At 37.0% G+C, this 27,436-nt stretch overlaps 3 protein-coding genes, 1 long non-coding RNA gene and 1 other non-coding gene across 6 annotated transcripts; 3 read left to right on the forward strand and 2 right to left on the reverse strand.

The window, feature by feature from the left end:
• Nucleotides 1-945: 945 nt before the first annotated feature.
• On the reverse strand, nucleotides 946-4,212 carry LOC121956609 (uncharacterized). Its single transcript, XR_006106708.2, has 2 exons — nucleotides 3,839-4,212; nucleotides 946-2,553 (listed from the first exon to the last, which is right to left on the reverse strand). It is a non-coding gene; the product is annotated as an uncharacterized LOC121956609 (long non-coding RNA).
• Nucleotides 4,213-4,500: 288 nt separating this feature from the next.
• On the forward strand, nucleotides 4,501-4,572 carry trnat-cgu (transfer RNA threonine (anticodon CGU)). Its single transcript has one exon. It is a non-coding gene; the product is annotated as a tRNA-Thr (tRNA).
• Nucleotides 4,573-5,691: 1,119 nt separating this feature from the next.
• On the reverse strand, nucleotides 5,692-7,646 carry LOC121956608 (C-reactive protein-like). The gene is made up of 4 exons (XM_042504918.2): nucleotides 7,563-7,646; nucleotides 7,359-7,425; nucleotides 6,892-7,099; nucleotides 5,692-6,192 (listed from the first exon to the last, which is right to left on the reverse strand). The coding sequence occupies exons 2-4, from the start codon at nucleotides 7,408-7,410 to the stop codon at nucleotides 5,787-5,789; spliced, it is 666 nt and encodes a 221-aa protein (XP_042360852.1). The 5' UTR covers nucleotides 7,411-7,425; nucleotides 7,563-7,646; the 3' UTR covers nucleotides 5,692-5,786.
• Nucleotides 7,647-8,762: 1,116 nt separating this feature from the next.
• On the forward strand, nucleotides 8,763-20,420 carry tsen54 (TSEN54 tRNA splicing endonuclease subunit). Its single transcript, XM_042504917.2, has 13 exons — nucleotides 8,763-9,550; nucleotides 11,049-11,154; nucleotides 12,181-12,339; nucleotides 13,209-13,272; nucleotides 13,392-13,475; nucleotides 13,607-13,705; nucleotides 13,786-13,838; nucleotides 14,522-14,641; nucleotides 15,892-16,357; nucleotides 16,562-16,697; nucleotides 16,811-16,871; nucleotides 18,396-18,509; nucleotides 19,020-20,420. Exons 1-13 carry the CDS (start codon nucleotides 9,373-9,375, stop codon nucleotides 19,168-19,170), a joined length of 1,791 nt encoding a protein of 596 aa, XP_042360851.2. The 5' UTR covers nucleotides 8,763-9,372; the 3' UTR covers nucleotides 19,171-20,420.
• A 675-nt stretch (nucleotides 20,421-21,095) lies between these two features.
• LOC121957280 (5-hydroxytryptamine receptor 3C) lies at nucleotides 21,096-27,237 on the forward strand. Of its 2 annotated transcripts, none has more exons than XM_042505842.2 (9): nucleotides 21,096-21,353; nucleotides 21,436-21,602; nucleotides 22,256-22,300; nucleotides 22,486-22,595; nucleotides 24,139-24,311; nucleotides 24,422-24,573; nucleotides 24,658-24,868; nucleotides 24,967-25,125; nucleotides 25,826-27,237. In XM_042505842.2, exons 1-9 carry the CDS (start codon nucleotides 21,314-21,316, stop codon nucleotides 26,086-26,088), a joined length of 1,320 nt encoding a protein of 439 aa, XP_042361776.2. In that variant the 5' UTR covers nucleotides 21,096-21,313; the 3' UTR covers nucleotides 26,089-27,237. The 2 variants fall into 2 exon arrangements, with proteins under 2 accessions (XP_042361776.2, XP_087925629.1); XM_088069503.1 differs by having other exon boundaries at nucleotides 21,439-21,602.
• The last annotated feature ends 199 nt before the right edge of the window (nucleotides 27,238-27,436 follow it).

The raw sequence follows: 27,436 nt of genomic DNA on the forward strand, positions 1-27,436 counted from the left end.
TGAGATATTAAACAGTACTGACCCTTGTAATGCAGTTTTTAGACGACTACAACTACCTGACCAACTTTCCCTCGTCCTACTCAGAGTCTTTCAAAAAGCCCAGAGGGTTACAAAAGGACAAAATCCAGATTGGTGATGAATAGTAATGATAAAAAATTTAAAATAACGACTTAAATGAATCTATAGATTGTTGTCATCGTTTAGATATGGTTATTCCTTGCTGATTTATCACCACGATTTAATCAGCACACCAAACATACTTTTATTTTCACTGTAGAAATGTATGGAGACTGTTAATGTTATAAATTCATAAAACCGTTCAAATCGCAGACGTACCATTGTGGTGAAAATAGATATTAGATGGAAATAATCTCTGCTGATATGGTTCAGGATGAGCTCAGTGCTGCCTGCACATGACTAAACCACTGACCCCAAAACATAATGAGGACTAAAATAGCTCGTGAGCACACAGTACTTGAACTCGCACACAGGGGGATTTATTTCTACTGTGCTTCTCAGATGCAACAATAACTAACCAGTTTGAGTTCATGAGTGAGACATTAAGCCAAAAAAAAAAAACAACACTGAAAGTACTGGTTCACTTTAGATTTTTCATATTGAAATGTTTGTCTGGAGGAGCTTTTAGAGGTGACCATAGCCTTAATGTATATATAATTTACCATAATCATACCCCTTTAACTGCATATCTGTAGCATTATTTGTGTATTTTTCTGTTAATATTTTCCATCTCACATTCTACAAGGCTTTTCCCCCCTCTAGTGCTTTATACTGATTTTTATTTTGCCTCTGCTTTTCATCATATTTAACATGAAATTGATATAAAAAGCAAATGATGGAAGCAGATATCCAGAATATCAATTTAACACAAAAATATTCATTAATAATGACAGGGGACAGAAGGGTTAGAATGAAATCACACACAGCTTGGACTGAAGTTATAATTTATTATTCAAACATATTCCCTTTATCAGTAACCATGGTAATGGTTTGTCAGAGTAACACACAGTAGTGCATACAGCACACTGGCAATGAAGCCCAAAAAGTAAGCAATGGTGAAAGTGAACGACAGGCTTTTTAATCATTAGACCGTTTTTTAAAAACACTTGGTAAGAAAATTTGACAGACTGGAAACAGTGTTGGTAAACATGGACAACTGAAAACACAAAGGACAATAGACAACACTAAACACTAAAACTAACCTTCACGTCTTCTCCTTAGGATGAAAAGAAAAAAATCACCTAAAGGATGAATTCATTTCCCAGTGTTTGGACTTCTGAAATGATCTTATTCTGTAGTTCCAAGTGTTTCACTGAAACCAGGATCATCACAGACCAAAGCAGCTGACAGCATACATACATTCACATGTAACATGACAGACATACCAAAATCAGTCCATTCCCATCGAAGCACTGCCAAATCCCTGCAACATCACGACCCGACACCAACTTTAAGAGTGAAACACCATTTTTTTGGCAGTCACCCGTTGGGATCCCCCATATCTTGTTTACCTTTGAAATTCTAGTACTGTATAAAGTCATTGGCAGGAAAAAAAAGAAAGTGAGGGATAATTAAAACAGAGAGCATCCAGCTGGGTTGGACACTTAACTATAGTACTATTTTCTCTCTCACTCTTCAGTGGACTTAAAAGATGAAATATGTACTGATGGACTTATCTACAGTCACAGATATCCTAAAGAAAACAAAAAAATGACATTGTTAATTTGTAAACATGGGAAAATAGTTGATGTTGAGGTAATTACAATGTGATCCTGTATTAATGGGTTTAAAAAAACCCAAAAACTTAGTAGCAAACCACAGTGACTTCTGTAACGCTAACCAAATCCCTCATCACACGCTGGGAAGGTGTTTAAACAAATACATCTTCTCAGAGAGTGAAGTCCTTCAAGCTTGGCAAGAAAGTGCAAAGTTTTTATGATTTTGTAATTCTAAGGCCGATTTAACATCCGAAACACAGAGACAACAGACAGATGGATAGACAAAGCAAGCGCCCGCAACCCAAATGGACCCGAATGGACCGGTTCTCATAGTCCTTATGGAGCATTGTTTGTTTTAATTCCCCATCAGCGCTCCTGACTTCATTTGGGAAGTCCTGACTTCATTTGGGATGTCCTTATGTCGTTGCTGAACATGCTTGATCTTCACGTGTGAGCATCACTTAATCCACATCAGACAACATCAGGATGAAAAATTCTTTAGGTAACGTTGAAATGTCCTGCATCAAACCAACATGTAGTGGGAGCCTGGCCGCGGTCAGAAGGGTTTCAGTGTTTTCTCCAGAGTATGTAGGTCATGAGCAGGATGAGGCCCGCCGACAGGCCTGCGATCACAAACTGGTGGATAGAGAGGACGTTCTCCAGTGTGTGGATCCTCTCCTCCATGGCACTGGTGTGGAAGTAGTCATAGATACCAGCTCCAATGCTCCACAGCGCCCACACAGCATCCAGCACCAGTGGCATGGTGAAGAACACGGGGAGGCTCAGCTGCAGCAGATCAGACAGGCTCTGTCAAAGACTGGAACACAAGACGTGACAAGATTTTAACTAGGAACTGAGCAACGCTGGATCTGAAGGTCAGTGCTGAAACTCTGACTGTAGATTTAAACTGTAAACTCCACAGCTGTATTACTGACACATTATTTTGTTGGCGTGAGATTTAAGTCTTGAAAAACATCCAAAAACATCCAAAGTCAAAGAAATCTTTAAAAGTAGTGACAGAATCATAGGTGCTGCTTTAAACCTTTGAAACATGAATCAACATCACTTTTCTTGTGCTGCGTTCACACACTTTCACAAGTATTTATACCTTCAAAATCTGAGTATGCTCTCTTGAAAATATGGGAAAGAGGCACTAAGCAACTTGGCAAGAAACATTTTGCAAATTGCAAGAAATAAGTAGATTTAGAAAAAATACTTTTTTTAAAAACCAGTGGAAATGTCTTAAAATGTGAATGTCTAATTATAATGACATTTTTAAAATTATTCTACATAATTATTGTTTTTAAGCATTTTTTCAGGCCCTGTCCTTGTTTTGGTGTGTGGGGGTAATGTTCATGTACTTTTTCAAACTATTTTTTGTCTTTTGTAATATTTGGGTAATTTCCTCTTAATTTACTCATTGCCCTTTTCACCTGTTTTTGAAAGATGTCAGTCTAATTTGCTCAAGTTTTGAAAGGTTTATATCCTGTTGTTGCATAATGCTTTGTTATATAGCAATGGAATGAGAGATATGGTTAAAATCTTTATGACTATATATTTTTTCAGATTACAAAAACATTATGATAAGTGTCCAAAAATGCAACACCCAAAATAAAATAAATGACATAAAATATTTAAAACAGGAGTTTCTATTACTCAAATTCATTTTTAAGTGTTTTTTTTATTGTAATGACATGAACAACAAACGTTTTGCAAACCTATTACACATCATTAAGTCGATACATTTATCAATTATTGTTATTTTTTTCCATATTAAGTTTAAACTTTATATACCGATATAATTATCTATCCCGAATTTAAGAAAGGCTCATAATGACGTGAAAAAAGCTCTTAATTCATCATGACGAGGCTTGCTGGAATGCTGCTGGATGTGTAAAATTAACACGCAGTAATACCCGTAACAACAACAGCAGTGTAACCACGAAAACTTGCAACACAAGGACTAGTTCAACATGCAAGTTAATGACGTATTTTGCACATAAAATAAGCAGGGTTACTGAAGTCATCCTCTGCTAGCAGGCTAACGCTTTAGCTCAGATTGGTTCTTAACTCGCATTGATTTCCCCCAAAATCATACTTACAGCATTAGCTACTTCCTAAAGTCCGAAGTCTGAAAGTCCGATGTATGAACATGAGACTTTTACATCATCGTAATACAACTGTTGTTATCATGTTTTAGGAAATTATTTAAATCCTATATGCTGTGGTCCACTTCAGCTACTTCCGGGTGTGTTCCATAGATAGTATCCCTCTCTCGTGTATCGCGAGAAAAGTAACGCCAAACTTCAATTGCACTTCATCACTCGACTTTACTGACCGTCTAAATTGCATTTAAGAAAACATGACGAGGTTTTATAATTATGGAGCCATCATTTGGGACATTCGGCTGTGCACAAGAAATCTGTCGAGGTACGTTTTAAATCCAAAGGCTTCACATCTCCTCAGCTCCCGCATGGTTTGGTAATTCGGTAGAAAAAAAATTACAGAATTTTTTTTTTGGTGAATAGGGTTTTGTAGGTTTTCAGATGAGTGCTTTGGAAACATTTGGAAATGGAAAAGTGTGATTATTCCGTTAGCTACTAGGCGAGTATAAATTGTGTATATTTCTCACGGATTTTGTTATGAATGTTGGTTTTCTGCAGCTGTGTAGACGCAGAAAATAATTGTGTAACTAAAATGATTGCATCGTACCACATGTCTGAACTAGCTCAAATTTTGACAGAGTCATGCGAATGCACTGCCAGGCGCGGTGGCCAAGTGGTAAGGCGTCGGTCTCGTAAACCGAAGATCGCGGGTTCGAACCCCGTCCGTGCCTGTCGTAATACTGTGGACCAAACTTTCTTTTACATATTATTCTTTCCTTGACATATTCTGCCATTATCCGATCCTCAGAGGACGTTCACAAGTGATATAATGGATCATTGTCACAGCAGACATTTTGACTTGCTATAGTAGGAAAAGTACAAGTTAAACACATAACATAAACCATGGCTTAGTTCCACTCAGTGGTCAAGTCAGTTATTACAGTGAGCCAGCCTGAATGATAAAAATGCCTCTAAATGGAATGCAGCTATTATTTATGTAATTAGACACATCTGTGCTTTTACTGCAATGTCATGTCAAAATGTCTGCTGTGCAAAGGTCTATTAAAATTAAACTGTTATACCTCTAAATACAAGAGGCTCTTAATTGTACAAATCATATGATTATTAAACAAGCCACAAAAAATACTGTTAGTACTTAATCTACCCACAACTGCTCTCCTTCTGGAGAAAGTCTCTAAATGTCCACAAGAGTGCGCCAAAACAGCACATATACTCAAGATGTTTTACTGCACCCTTCTATCTATTCTTCCTCACAACATCACAATTCCATAAGATATAATGATGAAAACAATTCTTGTGCTGTTTTGTTCTGGCCTTTGTCTACAATTTCACATTGCAGGTAGAAAAACATGTGTTTGCAGTTCAAAAACAAAATAATTTTGAAGTTAAGTAATTAAGCTAATTGTTGTAAGCATTATTACTTAAATGTTTTATTAGATTTAGAGATTTTTAGAGATGGTACTAGTGCATATTCCCAAAAACATGCTCAATTAAATGGGCCCAAAACAGTTCATACTCAATTTGATGCCTTTGGGGGCCCCTGGAGTCCAGGAACCGAGAGCAAGTGCACTTTACCTGGTTTGTAGTGCAGACTTATGGTTATATAGATGTGATTTTAAATTATATTTTAGATACACTGGTGTCGAAGTCATACCAGCAAAAAAATGCATAGGAATTTATGGACATATCATTTAACGTCATATAAAAAAAGTACAAAATCTGTGCTTAAATGATTTGGTGTAATACTTGACCACATGGGAATAACCCTCTTACTATAGTATTGTATATTTTAAGTGAATACTAATAATAATGTCACCACAACAAACATAGTCAGCATACATTTTTATTGGAATAAGAACAACAGTGTGACCTGCTTTATGACGTTGCCAACATCATTCCAGCATGTTGTTTGCTGTCATTATAACTACAGCTCAGTATGAACAACCTCCACCTCCCCATTAAGTTTAAGCTGTGTTGTTTCCCAGTCAAAAATGTTTCCTCTCTGTACTCTCTTCCCAGAAAACATGTCTTGGATCACGCTTTGTGAGAGGACAGAGTCCCACATATTAATATCAGAGATCTCACCAACAAAACTCTGTTTGGCATCAAAATCCCCCACGTAAACATCTGGATCCTGCCCGATGATAACCTTGCCTCCGGAGCGGATTGTGTGACCCTTTTTATAAATTTTAGTCAAACTTTTCCTCCCGTCCATGAAGAGGGCGGCCGCACCTGAACTGGAATCCCATGTGATGCACAGATGGGTCTGCAGTGCACCGAGCTGAGGGACTTGGAACAAAACGCCATCTCCACTCAGGTAGAAGGACAATCTAAACACACAGATATATTTAACTGATTAGAGTTCAAATGATTCAACAATGCAAAATAGAAATAACAGACTTGTTGTTCATTTCAAAGCATTGCCTTGACTGAGTGATGGTGTAAAATGATATTTAATGTAATAAGCTGTGAATACATTGCTAACTTTTATTTGTATTCCATTTTATTGTACTTAAAGCAGGGGTAGGCAGTTTTGTTTTGGCATCACTGGAAAAAAAAAAACCCAAACATAATAAACTTTGGGTATTTAGTAATTCAAATGGTCTGGGAGAAAAATGGATGGCTTCTGCTGGCCTTCAGATTTTCTAAAGCCTGAAAATCTATCCCATGATGGCACTTTGGTGAGTCACAAGTTATTTCAGTCACAAGTTATTGTTTCTATCGGCTGTTGTTCAAATGCAGATGATGCAAACCTGATTCAGTGGTGGAGAGTCCTGCAGAAAAAAAAAAATGTGTTCCAAACTCATCAAATTTGTCGTATTTTTCATATTTCCAGATACTTTCTTCCCTCTTTTTATCGTTCTCTTGCATAATTCTGAGACATTTCTTCTTAAGTTGCTCATTGACGTCTTCCCATGTTTTTGAAAGATCACAAGTCAGTTTGCCCAGGTTTCAGAGAGTTAATGGGATACAATCACTAAACATTGTCTGAAGTTAAATCCAGAATATCAACATGTTGTTTTGTCTACCTGCCGTCCAGCTCACGCCACACATTCAGCTCATCGTAGTCTCCAGTCCTGTACGCAAACAGGATGACCTCTCGCTCGCCACTGAGCTCTGTGGCCACACGCATGCACAGAGTGAAAGCCGTCAGCCTCAGGGGCTTCAGAGGGACCATCTCCACATAATCCGAAGCTGTCTCCGAGGGGAACACTAAGGTCTTAATGGTCACGCTCCCTGAGAGACCAGAACACGCACAAACTTAGAAATAGCAATAAAAACAAGCTTTGCTAAAGATTTTTGGTGCTCTTCTTTTTCTTAAATTATTGATTCATCAGCTCAAAAAAAATGTTTTTTGCGCACCTCAACTCATCGTTTAATTAATAAATCCTTTTAGCTCGAGTTAACTGCGTTGGCCAATATTCATAATTTAAAAACATATCAATAATAATTTTATTTATGCACATTAAGACACAAAGGAAAGGTATAAAATTACCAGCCAACACCATGGAGATGGCAACGAGAAACAGAATGAGTGAACGTCCCATTTTGTCTGAGCAAACCTGCAGAAAAAGAGAAAATTAATTCTTGAACTCCTTTCACACATCTTGCGGTTTTTAAGTTAAATGCAGTGTCAGTAATTTTTATGTGTAGGAAAGGTTACATAAAGATACAAAGTACAATGAAGCGGTATACATACTGTGCAGCTGTGCAGGCTCTGCTACAGGCAACCTGAACTCAAGAGGTTTATATGTTGCAGTTCCCCAAACTCAGTTATGCAATGAAATGGATCAATGTAAATGTTTAGACTAGATTGGACCATATCAGTGTTCTGAGGGCAGGCAAACATATTTCAAGTATTCAAAGTCCAGGGGGCTTCTCAGGACATTTCGTTGCATCTTGCAGCTGAGTCTAGTAAAGAGATCAAAGTTAAGAAGGGAGCAAATGACGGGAACACACTGATTACTACCCCTATTTCCAAAAAGTTATGACACTGTGTAAAACAAATTCAAAAAAAAGAATGCAATGACTTGCAAATCACTTCTGACATATATTTAATTAATTCCAGTACAGAGACAAGATTTGTGACATTCAAACTGGTAAACTTTTTGTGTTTTTTTTTTTTTTAAAAGTCTATAAGAGAGTGCTAAAAAATGCAAGACTTGTAATTCATGATTTCACATTTTCAGTATAAAAAAATCAGTGTTTTCACTTCAAATACAAAAAAAAAAACATATTTTGAAGTCTTATAAATCAAGCCATTTATTCAAAGCATTGTTACCTTGATTTTGCTTTTTGAAGTTTGCACATTCACAAACAAATACTCAATTAAATGACCAAAAACCAGCCAATACTTAGGTTTAAGCTTATGACAGGTGCCATCTATCTGGTTTTAGTCTAGCCTTGAGTTCTTTGATTTTTAATTCTGTTTTTCAAGGATAATGTTTGGCATACTGGTGTCTAAGTGTTTACCATGAGACAGTATAAAAATCAGTGCAATGGACATTTCATTTATCATCAAATAATACAAGAGATCAGCTAAAACAAATTGGTGTATCACATTGACACAAATGAATAACCATCCAAAGTTTTATTAGTTAGTTAACTAGTTTACATCTTTATTACATTAGTGCACACACCTGTAGAGTTCCTACTTTATTAGGAACTGTAATTATTCCTACTACATTATGACATTGCCTACATTATTCAGCATGTTGTTTGTTGTCATTATAACTACAGCTCAGTATGAAGTTTAAGCTGTGTTGTTTCTCAGTCAAAAATGTTTCCTCTCTGTACTCTCTTCCCAGAAAACATGTCTTGGATCACGCTTTGTGAGAGGACAGAGTCCCACATATTAATATCAGAGATCTCACCAACAAAATTCTGTTTGGCATCGAAATCCCCCACGTAAACATCTGGATCCTGCCCGATGATAACCTTGCCTCCAGAGCGGATTGTGTGACCCTTTTTGTAAATTTTAGTCAAGCTTTTCCTCCCGTCCATGAAGAGGGCGGCCGCGCCTGAACTGGAATCCCATGTGACACACAGATGGGTCTGCAGTGCACCGAGCTGAGGGATGAAGGATTTAAACACACAGATATATATTTAATTTATCAAAGGGTTCAACAATGCAAATACAAAAGAACAGACTTATAGCATCGCCTTGATTAAGTGATGGTGTAAAATTATATTTAGTGTAATAACGTGAATAAATGTCAGGATTATTGGTGGCATTGGAAGCACCAATAATATTGTTCTCACTGTTGCTGGTTTTTGCAAGTAGCAGTTGTGTAATTGTTTGTTGTGTTAGCATATTGTTTGCATTAGTAGTAAAAGTAGTAGTAGTAGTAGAATAGTTATAGTAGCATCACAAGTAGGCTGTATAGCAGAAGCATGGACTAGAGCCTATGAGTAGAAGAAGTAACTGAAGCATTTTTAACAGCAGTAGCAGTAGTCATTGTACAAGTATTGTTATTAGAAAAACTACTTTTTCAATCCAGAATATCAACATGTTGTTTTGTCTACCTGCCGTCCAGCTCACGCCACACATTCAGCTCATCGTAGTCTCCAGTCCTGTACGCAAACAGGATGACCTCTCGCTCGCCACTGAGCTCTGTGGCCACACACATGCACAGAGTGAAAGCCGTCAGCCTCAGGGGCTTCAGAGGGACCATCTCCACATAACTGGTAAGCGTCGTCAAGGGGAACGACAAGGTCTTTATTATCACGCTCCCTTAGAGACCAGAACAGAGTTACAAACAGCAACAAAAAAGACGCTTTGGAAAAGTTTCTGTTTTTAAAGTAGTAGACAGTAAAACAGAAAATATTCAAATTTTAGAGGCTCAACTTTATTTAATTTACTTTGATTTAGCTTTAGTTAAATTGCAAAGCAATGCTCCTAATTAAAAAACAAAAACATTGATTTTATTCTTTTACCCATACAGAGACAAGGCTGTGAAGGCTGTTACAGACTACTTGAACATGGGGGAGTTTGTGTTGCAATTCCCCAAGCTTATTGCTATGCAGTGAAATAGCATGAGATGATATATATACATACATATATATATTTACTAAGAGGTGACAAAAAATGACCTAAAAAATTAGTTCATATATGAACTAATTTTTTAGGTCATTTTTTGTCACCTCTTAGTAATTTTGCACAATTTGCAGGACATTGACAGGTTGCTGCTGTGTGCACAGTTCTGCTCTACTGGCAATGGGAAAGCAGTCTGTAGGTTATTTTAGTGGTATGACCTGTGTTTAAAGATCCTGGGTGCATGTGTTAATTTTGGTGAAAAAAAGGGTAAAGTTAATCTTTTTTCAGCTGCCTGGCCTCTCCAGAACCCTCTTTGCTTCCGGCATCTTTTTTTTTGCTAAAACATTATTATTTTTATCATATTTTATGTGTTATGGAAGTGCTTTTTAAAAGAGATGGATTATGCTGCATGAGGAGTTTTTAAATGGATGTTTTAATATAGTTTTGCTGATGGTAAAGGTGGTCCCCAGTCTATCAATAAATCACTATGTTTGCCTCGTCTGTGGAGGAATGCAAGAGAACCAAAGTTTTCTTCATGAATTTAAGGTGACAGTATGATATATAAATAGTCATCTTGAAAGTGAATCATTCCTTGTAGTCACTTCACATTGGTTTTTATGTCTCATGCCCAGAAGCTATGTCCATTTTTTATATAGTTAATCAATTTACATTAATATTCTTCTAATTTACAACAGAAAATATATTTTTTGTTTAAGTAACATTTATAATTAGCAAATATTTCAAATAAATGCCTTTGCAAAGTTGTCAAATGTCCATACAGAACATTTCTGCTCTAACATGACTGTCAATGTATTTGTTTTCTCTGTAAAATTGACTCTTGCAAAGAACTAACTGCTTGTAGCAGCTAAAACATGATCATGGCAACAAAGTCAAAAGTGGCAAAACATACTAACTTCACTTAAAAAAAGGGAAAAATGATGTTACCCACAAAATGCATGTGATAAAACATGCGAGTTGTATGTGAACATATTTTCTAATAGACAGCTTTGGCTAGCTGTGTTCTAAACACAGCATAATCGGTGAACGATGTTAAATCATGGTGTTAAATCATTAGTAATAAATAAAATGGTTTATTCCTTGAAAAAGCGTGCTTGGCGCCCCCTGTTGATCGTGTTTATAATTAATCAGAATCTGACGGGCATCAGGACCCAGAGGAGGTCAGGGGGGAGCTGCCAAACATGGCGGACCAAAACACGAAAGAAGACGAATTGAAGTTCTACAGTGAGATTTTAAGGTGCGTATTTGTCTTTAATGAATAATATTTGTAAATGTATCGACATAGGAGTAATAACTTCTCCACATAATGCCACTCGGTGGCTGTTTGTCATATATTTTACGTTGTCGGAGCTGTGAAACTGCAGCTCAGCTCACATGGTGGGTTCATTTAAGTGTTAGCTAGCTCAAGTTTTGTGGATATGTATTTTTTAGTATACTAAAGAAGACATATCAATTTTTACTAATTTACTACTTTTTTTTTTTTAGTATAGCATTACCTTAATATGCTTTAGAATCGTCACTTTTATTCTTAGTTTTGGAAAAAAAAGTTCCTTTACATTCATTTTTTGTAACCACAATGTTAAGACAAACACGTAGGAGCAACAATGTTAACGCGAAATCCTCACACTTGAGAAGATAGAACCATAACATGTTTGGCATTTTTGCATGAGAAACGGGTGCAAATATTTAAGACATAGTTGCCAAATAATGTCTTTTAAATCAATTAATGGACTGAACATTACAGCGGTACTTATTTTCAAATATTTTTGGTAATAAAATCTTAACTTGAGGAGAAGGGAGTAACACAAACTGGCAGAGTTAGTGAAGTGGAAAAACAAAATGCAGATGACTGGATTTTCTAAATATGTCTGGGCGAGGTCCATGGCAACGAGTCACAAGTTAATGACTCATGATGACACGTAAAATACACATGCACAAATACAGTGTAATTATAAGAAGTTGGCATAAAACACTAGTCCTGGCAGTAGAGCCTGCAGCAAACCATGTGAATGTAATTCCCTGTATTTATAATCCAGCAAAAACACACTAGGATGAAACTGGTTAGTGTGAAGTCCTCACTAAAGAGAAGTCTGTGTTTTACCTGTAGGTTGACCACCTCAGCATCAACTCTAAGAATATCAGTGAAAAACTATATTTTATTCAGACCTTTCAGTTTATATTTATATTAAATGTCTTGCCTTTGTTTAGTGATAAAAGCGTAAAATGTTTGAAGCTGAACATTGTTTCTTTCTTTAAATTCCAGTCCATCTGAACTGTTTGCAGCCCGGTCCAGGAGTCACAAGATTCCAGTCAGAGGGCAGAAGGACTTCTTTCCCGATGACTCAGACGAGCAAAGACAGCGGCTTGAGCAGAGTCTCAATGAGCACTGGAGCCTCATATCAGAGGAGAGAGTGGAGAAGCTGTGAGTACGAGTGTCATCCATAAGGGCTGTTGTCATCAAAGACAAACAATAAGCAAACACACATGAGAAAATGACAATCTGATTGTAGTTACAGTTTTAGTATAAAAAGCTTTCTGTCAAATAAACAATTCTGAAAGCTTACATTTCTGAATGTCTGTGAATACATCAGTAATTAGGAGTTTTCAAAGCAGCCATTGCTTGCAGCCGGATATAACATAATACCGCTCTGGCAAAAATAAAAGTGACTAATTGCGCATTGTGATGGATTGCCGAGTCATGCAACATTCACGTCTCTGCAAGTTATTTTTTTAATCTAATAAAATAAATGGAAAATGAAACTGAATAATAGGAAATCTTTAATACTCCATCAATCAGCTTTTTTATATGAACATTTCAAAACAGAGGAATTTCTTTGAAGAAAGTGTCAGCATGGGAGGAACTTTTACTTTGTAAAACCTCAGGGAGCTATTTTTATTTGATTGATTGGTTGATTAAACATTTGCTAAAGGCGTTTAAACAATGTTTTGTGTTTGAGTTTATTATATTCCAAATTCTAAATATTGACAGTAAGATTTTCATTTTATTGTCAATGTATATTGGTTCCAAATATCAGTTAGCGGTCTCATTAACTACTAATAATCGGTATCGGCCCAGAAAAAACAATATTTGTTGACGCCTAATTTCAAAGAACATAGTCCTAAGAACCCTTCTGTTAGTTGTATCCGCAGCAGTAGAACTAGAAAGGATCATAGTCTTTAGAACGCTGTTATGACAGACTTTTTTAGCTCTTGTTTCAGAGTAGATCCACCTCCAGCACGAGAGGAATCTTGACCATGAGACAGATTCTGTCTGTTTTTATCTTCCTGTAGGGGAAACCTTGTGAAGGCCACATGGAGTCCAAGCGAGCAGATTGTGGAGCTTCAGTCTCCGGCTGTAAGTACTGTATTAATAAGTGAAACAAACTGTCAATACCTCCTACCTGTTACTTCTTGTTATAAGTCTTTTGTCAAAATATTATACCATGCCTTGCAACATTTGGTGTTTTTATGTAGGGAAAGTTTTGGCAGACGATGGGTTTTTCTGCCAACGGCAAGCAGTACCTCCTCCCTGAAGAGGCTCTCTACCTGATGGAGTGTGTGAGTGGCAGATAAAACCTGTTTACCAGGGTGTGGTTTACCCATCAGTCTTTGTGTTATGCAGTCATATTTACATAGCACTTGTGATCTGTAAAATCCTGATTGATGACGGTGAGTGGCTGTGTGAACAGGGGAATGTGCAGGTGTTTTACCGCGGCCTGCCGCTGTCCATCCAGGACGGGTATGAGAGATTTCTGTCCTCGAGCACAGTGAGCCTCCAGCAGTATCAGGTATAAGTCAAAGTCGGACACATATTCTAAAGGAGGACCGCACCGCTGAACTCCTCTAATGGCTCTTTGTCATCACAAAGGTGTTTGGGCATTTGAAGAGGCTTGGCTATGTGGTGCACAGATTTGATCCCAGGTAACAGAATCTTAACACCCCTTCCAGTCAGGATTAGACGTACAGTCAGGCGTTCAAATGTAATATGAAAGTTGGTCAGAAATGAAAAAAAATGTATTTTATTAATCAGTCCATTATTTCTATCCACATATTAAGCCTGTTTGATTGATTGATCCTGATTAACCATTTAAAAATCTGAGCAAATTGGCTTGATTTCTTTCAAAAAACATGAAAAGACAGCAAAAAGGAACAAAGGAAAAAATGACCCAAAAATTAGTACAAGAAGTACAAGAAAATTTCCTGAAAATTAGTTAAATAAATAAATAAATAAACAAAAAAGCAAAGAAATGATCTTCGAAAAAGTGCTTAAAAATTGTAATAATTCTTTAACTTAGTTTTAAATATGAAATTATGAATGTAAATATAGTTTTTCCCTAGATTTTCAATTTGTGGAACATTTCTTGCCATGTTGGTAATTGCCTTTTTCCTATGTTTTTGAAAGAAAACGCAACAATATGCTTAGGATTCATAGTTTTAAATACTTGTGAAAGGCATCTGAAAGTACGTGGTAGTTATCAAAGGTCAATGAACTTGTTTTGCAGTAAAAAGCTGACTGCTGTAATATTTACTCAGTATATTGGGTGTTTTTGTTTGGAGAGGCTCAGTATAATGTGGATGTTGTTGCGTGTTTGGCTCCTTAACAGTTCGGAGCCATCATCCTATGCGAGGCAGCTGAACCTGCCTCAGTCACGGGACAGAGCGGGACGACAACTGAAAAGGAAGCGCAGTGCCAGCCCCACGCCCTCCACCACCACAAAAGCCAGGTAAACAGAAACCCTGTTCACAGTCACTCCTTATTTCCTATTTTGTGCACTGTATTTACTGTCCACCGTTTTATTTAGGTGTCCAAATTCGTTTTATGCCTCCATGCCGAGGAGAGCTATGGCCAGAGGCATTATGTTTTCATCCATCTGTCCCATTGTCTCAAACACGATATGTCAGGCAGTTTCAAACATTTTTTTTTACACAAATGTCCACTTGGACTCAAAGACGCACTGATTGGACTTTGGTGGTCATACGTAAAAAGTCAAGGTCACTGTGACCTCATGTGTCTCTTCCTTGTCAACACAATATCTCAAGAACACCTTTAGGGAATTTCTTTAGATTTGACAAACATCCACACACAATGAACTGAACAGAATCAAGTAGTCAAAGGTCAAGGTCACCGTGACCTTTGGTCCGTCTCATTCTTGTGAACGTGATATCTGAAAAAGGTCTTGAGAGAGTTTATTCAAATTTGGCACAAACCTCTACTTGGACTCAAGAATGAACTGATTAGAATTTGAAGGTCAAGAGTCAAAGGACAAGGTCACTGTGACTACCACCTCCGAAAGTGAATTGCTGACACTAATCCTGGGTGTCCACCTTAAACCTGTGCTGATTGTATAGATCCTCTGTGCTGTTGGGGGAAAGATGTGTGTGAAGCATGTTTTCACAGACATGGATATAAACCATGAGTGCAACTTGATTGTTGCACGGAAAAACCCAACCGCATGGCCGTAATTCTATTTTAATTTTGTCTTTAATTGCTCTTTTAAAAAATGCAAGCCATCTACTTAACTCTTTGAAAACTGGGCAAATTGGTTTGATTTATTTCAAAAACATCAAAGAAAGCAACGAGCAACTAATGAAGAAATGACCCAAAAATCAGTTAGAAATAAGTAAAAAGTTAAGCAGATTACCTGAAAATTAACAACAAATAAATACATGGAAAAATAATGGAACAAAAATAACACAAGAATATGGCCAAATATATATATATATAGCTCTCTAGATGTTTTTTACTAGCTTTTTAAAAAAAAAAATTCCCAAATGTACTAATTTTGTCACTATTTGTGGGACATTTCCTGCCAAGTTGGTCATTGCTGTCATTCCCCCAGGTGTTTGAAAGCAATCAAACCATTATGACAGGGTTCAGAGGGTCAGATAGCTTGTGAAAGATGTCTGAACACAGCACGAGAAAACTGATGTCGATCCAGGTTTCAGATAGTTAAACAGTTTGTTCTTGCCGTAGTCACAGTGAAACCCAAGAAAAATCCACAGCTGACAGAATGGAGGTTAGCGAGTGTGGCCGTGAAAATGAGGAGGATAAAGAACTTCCTGAATCACAGCTGACGATGTCTCCGGAGACCTCAGGGACTCAGCCTGCCACTGTGAGCTCAGCGGACAGCGGCGGGGGCAGGACCTGGTGGATGACAGATGATCTTAGGGACCGATCTGATCACCAGCCGGCCTCTGGTACTGCACGCTGGGACTTCAGCTCCATCGCTTTCCCTGACCTGGGATCCAGGGAGCAGCTCTCCACCTGCCTGGCCTCTCCTGACCCCTCTTTGCTCCCGGGGTCTCTGGCCGTGGGAGTCTGTGACCTCGCCCACTGGAGCCAAAGAATAAACCTGAGGAAGGTGAAGATGTCCCCAAAGGAGCAGAACAGGGAAGAGGACAGGCGGAGGAGCCGCCGGGATGTCAATAAAGACAGAGAGGTTTGTAAGCATAATGTCTCGTCAAGATGAAACTGAAAAATGTTGATTAAAAAATGATAAAGACATCATAAAACCCAATAAATATGCAATGATAAGTTAATAAAATAAATAGGTATACAATTGATATTGTTGGAAATAGAATATGGAAAATCATGTTATTTTCAAGTTATATAAAAAGAACAAATTATTGTGATTTCCTTCAAGGTTCAGCAGTGCAGAAACTGGGTGGAATATCGGGCGCTCCTGGCGAGGCAGCAGAGGAAGCGTGAAGGCCGACTAGCACACTTGTGGGACAGAGAAGTCACTCCTTTACACGACCCAAGACAGCCAGTCTCCCACGGTGAGATCACATGGACCTGTCCTGTAGAGTAATTCAGAGTTTATATAGTTTCTAGATATTAATCTACATTGATAGGTTTTGTCTGATTCAAGTCAATGATATTTTTCTTCCAGAGGAGCTGCTGGAAAAAATCAGTGTGATAAAATCTACAAATTTGCTCGAGGGAGCATCCAGGTACCACTTGTTTTGATTTTCTTATATTGCACCAAAAATTGGTAAAAAAGTGAATATGATTTATCTGATGGAAGCAGGTGTTGAGACTGAAAACAGCCGTGCTTTAAAAAGTGCAAGGGGCTGCGTTTTTGTTGCTTTAGGTTGCGTTACCACAATGAGATGTTTGTTTTACAAAAATGACAGTAGCATAGATGGATGACAGGAGTTAATGTGTCTTATGATTAACAAGACAATCATCCCACCACATGACTCAAAACTGATATCGTACTGACAGGATTTCATTAGCCCTATCCCACACTGTGTGGCATACAGTGAACCTGTGTGATTGTTGTTAATGAACAGTCTGTGGGCGCCTTTATTCATCACAACAGAGCAGTGGAAGGGAAGGAGAGAACGTAACCAGCAGTGTTTTATCCTTTAATTAAGCCTCTACTCCGGGGATGGACGTGGCTTGAGGGAGCTTCCTTAAATTTGGCACTAATGTCCCCTTGGATTCAAGGATTAACTGATTAGAATTTGGTGGTCAAAGGTCACTGTGAACTCACAAAACATGATTTTGACTTCATGTCAAGAATTCATAAAATTCATTCACAAAAACACTTTTCTTGACATTATGCAAGATCATAATTCTGGAACCGAAGGGGAGACAGAGTCAGAATTGGTGGGGGTTGTCTGTGGTTGTAGGTTATTGGGAGACTTTTATATATATATATATATATATATATATATATATACATATATATATATATATATATATATATATATATATACACATATATAGTCCTGTTTTTTTGGTGGTTTCAGTCCATCAGACCTGTAAGCAAACACTGTCACTACTGTAAGCTACTGTAGCGAGTAAGTTCATCCACTCATAATGGGCATCATGTGTCAGTTTTGGTACAAAAAGAGGTAATTATTAATTAATTTATGATTTTCTGCCACTTACCTTGGTCCAGGTCACATTTATTTAACTGTACTACCAGGAATTATTCTTACATACAACTGGGAAAAACTGACAAAAACGTCATAGAAATGTCAACAAATTCACGCTCTTCATAAGTAATTGTAAGCCTTATTGTCCCTACTGGTTTTCTGTCATTTTTTGATAGGTAGGACAGTAAAAAAAAGTCATTTGGTTTAATTTAATATAGTCAACACTGCAAACCCCTCACAATAAGTACTGGTGTGCAGAAGTCAGCTTATGACTTACAGGCTGTGTGTAAACATGGACGGTTTGACCATGAAGTCCAGATTGGCATCACATATGTGACGTCACTGTGATTGGAAACATCAACCCTGAGTCACCTGTGAAGAAGAGTGTAGACTTTATGTGAACCCTGCTCGTCTCACTGCTATCACATTTTATGATCTTCAATTTACAAACACATAAAGACTCAGAGACAAAGGAGTGGGATTCTGCGGCGGCTCCGCTGTTTGTCACAGCCTTGTTGTACAATGAAGCTGATTCACGGCGAAGGACAGCGCATCATTCAGGGGAGTGACCTTGTGCTTTTGTCCGCTCAGGTTAAAAGGCTCAGATGAATGGAGGATTTGTTTCAATGTTTACCAACCTGATACGGTGGCAGACTTCAAGAAGAGCAAACCGGGGAAGCCGTACTCCCGGATGTGTGTGTGCAGGTAGGCAATCACAGAAACCGCCCGAGGGTGTGTTTGCTCAAGATTGGCTTACAGGAAACCATTTGACTCAATGAAATAAACATCACAGTGGTTGGACATTAGTGGTCCTTTTGTCTCATCTGTCTTTTTCAATTTTTTTATTAATCATTAAAATATATAATATAATAATAAAATATCACTAAAATATTAGAAAACACTAAGAAAGGCTCATCAAAACATATCAGAATGATAAAACACAGAATTGATAATAGGAATAGTGATAGCATGGTCAACTTAAGATTGAAGCCTCGAATTTGGAGGGGCCACACTTGAGGATCCAAGACTGCGTGCTGGCTCATATTGGGTCAGCATTTCTAATATGCAACCCCAAACAAGATTTAAAAGTGATCAGTAAAATCTTAAAACCAATTCTAAAACCAACAGGACGCCAAAGGAGAGAAGCCATTATTGGGTTGATGTGATGTTGTTTGTTTAAACCTGTGACGTGATTGTCTCCCTGTTGTGTCTCAGTTTTGACGGCCCCGTGCCAGACCTGCGAGTCATCAAGTCGCTAACCTTCCAGAGCGGAGACATCCCAGTGGTCTTTGCTGTGGTGGACTACGGAGACATCTCCTTCTACACCTTCAAAGACTTCCAGCTGCCCACTGATGTGTACCCCTGACACCTCCCTGCTCTTAAATTTCACCGTACAACACGTATTCAGGACTTTAAAATGAATCTGCATGTGTCAGGTTTAGCTGGACATACAAAAATAAAAATATGAAATCAATCTTTGATGACATAGATTGGAGAAAAAAATCCTGAAAAGTTGTTTTTGTGTGTCTGGCCAGTGATTTATAATGGGAGGGGAGTTTTAGTGCGTCCGTGTGTGCGGATGCTACCTCTGAGCAGTGCCAAAGTTGGACATCTTTTCACTTAGTTATTACACTTAGTAGCTTTTATGCAACCATGACAAAGAAGTGACCACTGGTCATACTGTTTTATGGTTTGTTTTAATTTTCTAAAAATGCTGTTGGGCAGAAAACTTATTTTCTATTAATTTCTGAGACCAACAAACTGATTTCTTCTGGCAACACCAACAAGATAGATTACCTACTTTATTATCAGTGGGAAATACATTTTTTCTACCACACCCAAATACTAGAAATGGAACGTAACTTCTACATTTACTGAAGTACTTTAAATACTATTTTGAGGTACTTGCACTTTACTTAAGTATTTTCATTTTAGGCTACTTTATATACTTCTACTCTGCTACATTCAGAGGAAATATTTTGCTTTTTACTGCTCTACATTTATTTAACAGCTTTAGTTATGATTTACTTTGTAGTAAACACAAAATATGATTTGACTAATTAATTTTATTTATATATATATATATATATATATATATATATATATATATATATATATATATATATTTATAGATAGATAGATAGATAACAGCAGTATATAAAGTAATACAAATACCTACTGGAGGAAGTATTTTACTGACAAATAGTCACATTAACAAGAAAAGACGACCAATAATACCAACTACTGCAACAGCTGTCCACTGCAGTACTCAATACTGTCATACAGTGAGCTGGGGGGAAAGTTTGGAGATATGCAAGCAGTCTTATATTCAGACTAATTAAATTAAGGATTTATTGCAAATAATATTTTCTTTAAGGTATTTCAGGGACATTTCTGGGGACATGTTCTTGGGCTGGTCCTCCTGCTATTTATTGGGCAAAATATGGTCTGGAAATGAACTTCCATGTATCTTCATATACATTTATAATTCATGTAATTTATATTCTATCTGAGGCTATTGTCAAATGAACATGTCACACATGAACTGTTTGATAAGGTTGTCATGCCAATACCTACTGCATTTGCAAAATTCAAAATGCAACAAATTTATTTTGAGCTCTGCTTTCTAACTTTTTTGGGGCTTTCATTGACATCTTTATCAGCCTCTGTGCTGATGACAAGTGGGCCGTGAGTTAAAATTCATTCTCCAAACTGCTATTATAAAGGATTTAGAAAGTGAAAATGAAATATTGGTAATGAGACTGAAAGTTCATTCTGCAGTTGATGTCACAGAAATGACACTTAATATTGTGATTAGATAGATACTTAATTTATTACTATATGGGAAATTCTTGTGTCCAATAGCTCGCATAAAATCACATAAAATCTACATTGAAAAGCACCATAACAATAATGTTTTTCAAACATTATTTAAAAAATAATGAAATATTTAATAAAAATAACATTTTAAAAAGTCCTTGAGTCCTTAAGTGACTATTTATTAAAGAGGTTGGTTCTTGTCTGAAGTCACAATATACAGAAAATGTGTTTTATCTCACTGTTGCAAAAACAGGGGACTCTGGGTATTCAACATATCATAAATGTGCAGTGGCAGTATTGCTTTTGGCTTCTTTATTGGTGCAGGTTATTTTTTACATTTTCTAATTAAAAAAGTGGAATCATAACTACTCAAGCGGCTGTTTTTTTTCTCTTGACTGCAACTATTGTAAAAATGAAATATAGCATGTGTACAATGAAACCCTTCTCCACTCCCACCTGAAGTCACGCTGAGGCCCCTTCATGTTGACTTTTGGCTTCAGCTGCTGGTCAACAATAGAAATGCACGCCTAATTTGTGTTATGTCCCCTAACAACAGACCGCAGAAACAAAGCAATGCTCTCTTACACTTGACAATGAAATTTATCAGATGGATCTGCTCTGGTATTGTTCCGTGACACAGCTTTGCAGCTTAAAAGGGTTTGCTCACTTTGAGGTGAGGACAAACAGCCATGGCACCTCTGAGAACTCTAGCTTTTCTCGCTTTAATCGGTGAGCTTTTGAATTCAAATGAAAATAATAGGTTTTGTTTAAATTTACTTATGTTAGAATGTCCGTGTGTTTTGTCTCTCAGCAGGTATTTCGAGCAGTCAGACTTCAGACTGCTCGTACATGAATCTTCTGAGACACTTAAACCTGATGAAAGAAAATGATGTTGTGGCAGCTATGCGACCAGTGAGAAACTGGACAACACCCACCCTCGTTCAGATGGATATGCTGCTGTATGGAATTTTAGAAGTAGTAAGTGTTTCCAAAGTCTTCATGGTGTGCAAAATAAGCTTTTAAATATTTGTTGTGTTTTTTTTAAAGGTTTAATTTGCTCAAAACATTTTTATGAACGCTTTTTTGTGGCAACTAGCTCTACAGATGGTTTTGGTTTCATGCGATGGTGGATAGAACATTTACTCACATACTGTATTTAAGTATGCATTTAATCTTAATTGTAACATTTCAAAATAGTTTACCTTTTCAGACTAAATTAATTTGACAGTAAAAAAAAACCATCTAAAACATAGTCTTGATTTTATTGCCATGAGTGGATTATGAAACAATGGGCCCCTGGGCAAAGATATGCAAAAGGCCCCGCCACCTCTTCTGCAAAGGAGCAAACACACAGACTTTGTGGTGGTTTTGCCTTTTTTTCATTTGTTTTTTGCTTTATGGCTCTTAGTTGTCGTCTCTTTTTGTGGTTTTGTATCTCTTTGGGGTAATTTTGTGTGTGGTCAGTGCAGGTCTCCTTGTGTTTTCTGTCATTTTCTGTCTCTTTGTAGTCATTTTATGTTTTAAAAAAAAACTATTTTTGTGTCTCTTTAAAGGTGATTTTGTGTATTTTTTGGATGTTTTGTGTCTTTGTGGTCTTGTAAATGAATTCCTCTGTGTTGCTGACTCTGTAGAATGAAAAGTTTCAAACAGTCACGAGTCACATCTGGATCCAAATGGTAAGAGTCTGGATAGACACATTTATGAACATCAGCAGAAATGCATTTTCAAACAGTGATCTAGATATGTCAACTTCAGCAACATTGTTTAGTTTAAAGTTTACAGTTATGACTTTTTCAGTCACATACATTTATCAGCATGTGTCTTTAGATGGTTTTAAACCCATTTCTTTTTATTTTTCCAGCGTTGGACAAATGAATTCCTAACTTGGAATCCATCAGACTTTTGTGGGATAGATTCGCTGACTGTTCCCAGATCATGGCTGTGGATCCCAGATGTAAACATCGTGGAGGAGTATGTACCATTCATTACATAAGTGCAGATTATGGATCTTATTCAAAATGTTTCATAAAGGAGAATAAGGAAAGCAGGGCTTGTTGTGACTAGGACCAGGCTTGTTTGGAGGGTTTTGCTTTCTTTTTAACTTTGTTCAGACTTATTTGAAGCTGTGTTACGAAACAGAAAATGAGTTTGACTTTCTGATGTGAGCCTGGTTTCACTGAATGGCTTCATGAAACAGCCTTTAAATTCCTCTCATAGCTCACAATGCATTAATGACTTTAATGTGTGCATGTGCAACTTAAAGGTCTAGTGTATAGTTGGATTTAGTGGCATCTAGTGGTGAGGTTGCAGCTTACAACCAACCAAAATTTTCTGTGTGCCAAGCATGACGGACAGTGGCTGACACACAAATGCAGATTCCCCTATCTAAAGCCAGTGTTTGATTTGTCTGTTCAGGGCTACTGTAGAAACATGATGGATTACATGAAAGAGAACCTGCTCCATATGTAGATATAAAAAACTTATTCTAAGGTGACAAAACCACAAAAATCCGTAGTTTCAGGTGATTATACACTGAAGAAAACATAGTAATGAATATTATATACCATTTCTGCCAATATGTCCCCTTAAATCCAATGCCCTGGACCTTTAAATGCATTTATAACATAATTGTCCTGGTGAAATGACTACTCAGAAGATGTTTGTTATGTAATACTAGTACACTGAGAAAATATTTGTTTTTGTTGTTGTTAATTCTTTTCCTATTTTTCCTATATTTCCTATAACAAAACCTCTACAGGTAAAACAAATAAGTAATTCCATGTAAAAGACATAAAATTACATCAACCTTGTTTACGCACATACGCAGTTGAGTTCAAGCGGATGTTTGTGCCAAATTCGAGAAAATTCCCTCAGGGACTTCACAAGATATTGCATGTATGAGATTGAAATGGATGTGGACACAGTGACCTTGACCTTTGACCATCAAAACCTAATCAGTTCGGTTTTGAGTCCAGGTGGACATTGGACAAAAAAATCCCTCAAGGCATTCTTAACATATCGTTCATGAGAATGGAACGGATGAACACATTTTCATTTTAAACAATATTTTAATTGACATTTCAGTTGTAAACATGTACATCAATTTTCAAGTATATATTCCCTCATACAGTCACACATTCCCACAGACAAAAAAAAGAAAAAATTCACAGTGACAAAAGCAATAATAATTACAATAATAATAACATATTAGAAATTAACTAAAATACGTCCACACTAAATAAGTCAATACATAGATTTAAGGAAAAAAATAATAAATAAATATATATATATCCACATCTACATGTTAATGTTAACATTATGTATATGTTAACATTTCCTTTTCAGTCAGTGATCTGATCTCATCTTTTTTTTTTCATTCAATAAACATTCAATATTTCATTCAATAAATATGCTGGACAGTATGCTGTTTGTTTATAGATTACACCTTTTGATAGAAAAATGTAACCCCCTCCTGTCTCCCCATAAAACCCTTTTTTTAAAATTTTTTTTCCAGTGCCTCTGATACTGGGAGCATTCTCAACAGTCCAACTATAAGTTTGTCTTCCAGCGGTTCAATGTTGGCAAGCGCACGTCAGCGGCTGACCTCCACCTGTCAGCTGAATCTCAAGCTGTTCCCCTTTGATAAGCAAAACTGTACCATCTCCTTTTTATCCATGAACTTTGACGGTAAATTACACTACATTAACTGCAGTCTCACTTCTTTCTTTTTTTTTTACACCCAGATTTGCTTCTGAGCATATTTAATGTAATTCTTTCATACTTTTTTCTCTTCACAGTGAAAGCTATAGTTTTAGGAACAGCCAGCAGTGAAACAACCCTTACTCAAATCTCCGAGCAGATCATGGTTACACAGGGAGAATGGCAACTCGAACACATTGATATTACCACTGTTAAAATGAGAAAAGGTGAAGACCAACTTGTATACACGGTAAGACAATATTTATATTGAAATTTGATAAGTGTATGTTTTGTCTCAAATCAATATAAAGTTTCTTGATGTTATGTTTTTCAGGTCACCATCTCCAGGAAGCCGATGCTTTATTTGATCAATTTTATCCTGCCATTGTTTTTTTTTCTGGTCCTGGATTTGGCCTCCTTCTTTATCAATGAGTCCACAGGTGAAAAACTGAGCTTCAAAGTGACTGTGCTCCTGTCCATCTCCGTCCTGCTGCTGATTTTGAAGGACATGTTGCCCTCTACTGAAGACAAACTGCCAATGATCGGTGAGCGGATGCTCAGGCCTCAGACCACACATTTAACTGTGATATAGTGTTAAGCGCTCTCTTAACAGGTGTCAATGACAAATTGTCTCTCATTCTAGCCACATATTGTGCCACAGTATTTGCCCTGGTGGGGCTAAGCGTTCTGGAGGCCATGCTGGTGAGCTTCCTAAACGACTTTGATGGTAACTGCAGTAAGAATCTTCAACGCTCTGTTGACTCCCAAGTGGATATTCAGATGGAAGTCAACTGTCACACAGGTATGTTTTCTGCCAAAGACAGATAAACTTCCTTATTTTCTGAGAAACACAAACATTATGTTATCCAGTAATAGATTCAAATAACTGCTTGAAACAAATGGAGTAAAGCAGCAACTTTTATCTAGCACAGGTTTAGGGTTTCTTTTGCCCAAATTTAAGACCACATATAACACTTTTTTTTATGGCGATATAATGTAGTTGGAAGTATTTCACCTTTAAGACTATCATGTCTGAGTATCTGAAGCTCCTTTTAAACAGCCTCTTGAAAATGGAAATATTACGCATATCATCACCATTCTGTATAAAAAGTACAATTGCAAAATGAAGGGACAGAGTTGTCTCACCTTTTAGAGGGTAACAGAGTAGTAACAGACACAGGAAGGATTACAAATGTCAGCCATGTTAAATTAATTAGTTTTCAGTCCACTTGAGAACAGCACAACAGCCTGGAAACATCACATCTGACATAATATCACATCGCTATGAATGGTCCCTTCACCTTGTTTTTATATTGCCATTTCATACACTGGTATGATAAATATTGATTATAGCCGCTTGAAGCTTTTTACATCCCAACATCTGTGTTATATAGGATCAAAGTGATCCTATATAAACACATAAACACAGAACACAACTTGGTATTTTCCTCTTTAGCATACAAGCTCATTCTGCAGAATTATCTTTCCCTTGTCCCACACAGAGCCTGCTGGAGTCGAAGAGAACCCAGAGAAATGTAACCTTCCTCTGGATCAGCCCAATGGCCTTGATGTGCTGAAACTAATCCTGCAGGAAGTGAAGGCAGCTCGACAGGAAGCTGAAGGACAAGACAAAGACAAGAGAAAGCCTGGACGCTATGCAAAAGTGGCTGAAATCATCAACTCTGTGTTTTTCACCTTCTATTTTTTAACAGTTATGTTTTTTTTGTTGTACATGACTTTAGTGTGGTGTTTACAAGCATGTTAAAATGAGAATGATAAGATGATGTCTAAACTACCACCCATGCATGCTTGTTAATTTCTGTTTTTAAATATCTTTAGATTATTGTTACTCTTGCATGTATGTAAAATCAGGATTTTACTGTTGTAGTTGGTTGAGGTCAGGTTCATTTTGTACCACTAACTGTTATTTCCATTTTGGTTTAATCTGCAGATTATTTTCTCCATTCATCAACTGATTTGTTTGTATAACCTAATTTAAATTCTGAACTGTGTCCATCTATAAAGGTCCCATATTGTAAAACATCAGATTTCCATGTCCTTTTTGATACAAAGCAGGTTAAGGTGCTATAAAAATGAAAATATCAAAACATTCAATCCACAGAGAAGTGCTCACAGTCCATATTGTGCCTTTAAACAGCTGTCATTTTTTTTAAGTTGTGATGTTACAATCATTTCTAGACTGTTTTAAATGCAATTCCACTGAAAAGTTTTATAAAGGTACTAAGTGCCGCTACAGTGCCGTTACAGTCAATCTTCTGACTGCAAGAACAGTGTAGAGATGCCTAAAGCACAGATGTAGAAGATTCAGAAACACTGAACAATCAGAGAACACTGGGCTTTTTCGTGAGGGTTCTTAAAGAGACAAGTGCCAAAATAGAGATGCTCAGACAAAGAGAGAATCTAGGCATATTCAGGCAGACAGTATGAGAAAGATACTTTTTTTTTTTTTTTTTACATTTAAGCATGTAAACATGTTTCAGTAAACACCCAAAACACAAGTACAAATCTACAAATGAGTATAGTATAGGACCTTTAAAGAAACTTTCAATGTGCTCTGAGACTGCAACATTAACACATTTTGTACCATTTTAAAAGCACCACCAATCTACTAAAAGCTAAAGTGACACTGTTCAGAGTACAGGCACAAAGTATGCACGCCGTATGACATATACATGTGTCATATGACAGGACATAGCCTATGAAGATTTTTTTTTTTTTTTTACAACCCCAGTTGCATTTAGAAGCGGGTTTGATGATTTACCCAAATTGTAGTTTTATGGTGTTTATTAGCACTGAACTGATTATGCTACAATTAGTCAGTGTGCATGGAAGGCTGTTTTTATAAGAAAAAAATGCTCCCACAGTCTGATATGATTGGACCTCGTGATTTGTTTTCCGCACTAACAACTAACCGAGCAGACCAACAAGCAGGTGCATCTACTCCAACATATTAACAACGACAATAACTCAATTTCCCCTTCATAATAAAAGCTTTTTTGAAGATTTAACATATAAACCTCTAATACAAGACACAAAAGCTTTTACTTTGAAAGCCATTTCCGGAAGTGTACATTTATATGATAGTTAGCTTG

Source organism: Plectropomus leopardus, chromosome 18 (assembly GCF_026936395.1).
Source record: "Plectropomus leopardus strain MGB_pleo_1.0 chromosome 18, ASM2693639v1, whole genome shotgun sequence".
Taxonomy (NCBI): Eukaryota; Metazoa; Chordata; class Actinopteri; order Perciformes; family Serranidae; genus Plectropomus; species Plectropomus leopardus.

What these genes read in the sequence shown, in the direction of transcription:
- LOC121956608 (XM_042504918.2), bottom strand. Translation starts at nt 7,410, where the DNA reads ATGGGACGTTCACTCATTCTGTTTCTCGTTGCCATCTCCATGGTGTTG. An exon ending in CATCTCCATGGTGTTGGCTG is followed by an intron (nt 7,100 to 7,358) that starts GTAATTTTATAC and finishes CTGGTCTCTCAG; the next exon opens with GGAGCGTGACCATTAAGACC. An exon ending in TGGCGTGAGCTGGACGGCAG is followed by an intron (nt 6,193 to 6,891) that starts GTAGACAAAACA and finishes CTGTGTGTTTAG; the next exon opens with ATTGTCCTTCTACCTGAGTG.
- LOC121957280 (XM_042505842.2), top strand. Translation starts at nt 21,314, where the DNA reads ATGGCACCTCTGAGAACTCTAGCTTTTCTCGCTTTAATCG. An exon ending in GATGTAAACATCGTGGAGGA is followed by an intron (nt 22,596 to 24,138) that starts GTATGTACCATT and finishes TTTTTTTTCCAG; the next exon opens with TGCCTCTGATACTGGGAGCA. An exon ending in GGAAGTCAACTGTCACACAG is followed by an intron (nt 25,126 to 25,825) that starts GTATGTTTTCTG and finishes TGTCCCACACAG; the next exon opens with AGCCTGCTGGAGTCGAAGAG.
- tsen54 (XM_042504917.2), top strand. Translation starts at nt 9,373, where the DNA reads ATGTTGTTTTGTCTACCTGCCGTCCAGCTCACGCCACACATTCAGCTC. An exon ending in GTGCACAGATTTGATCCCAG is followed by an intron (nt 13,839 to 14,521) that starts GTAACAGAATCT and finishes GCTCCTTAACAG; the next exon opens with TTCGGAGCCATCATCCTATG. An exon ending in TTGCTCGAGGGAGCATCCAG is followed by an intron (nt 16,872 to 18,395) that starts GTACCACTTGTT and finishes TTGTCCGCTCAG; the next exon opens with GTTAAAAGGCTCAGATGAAT.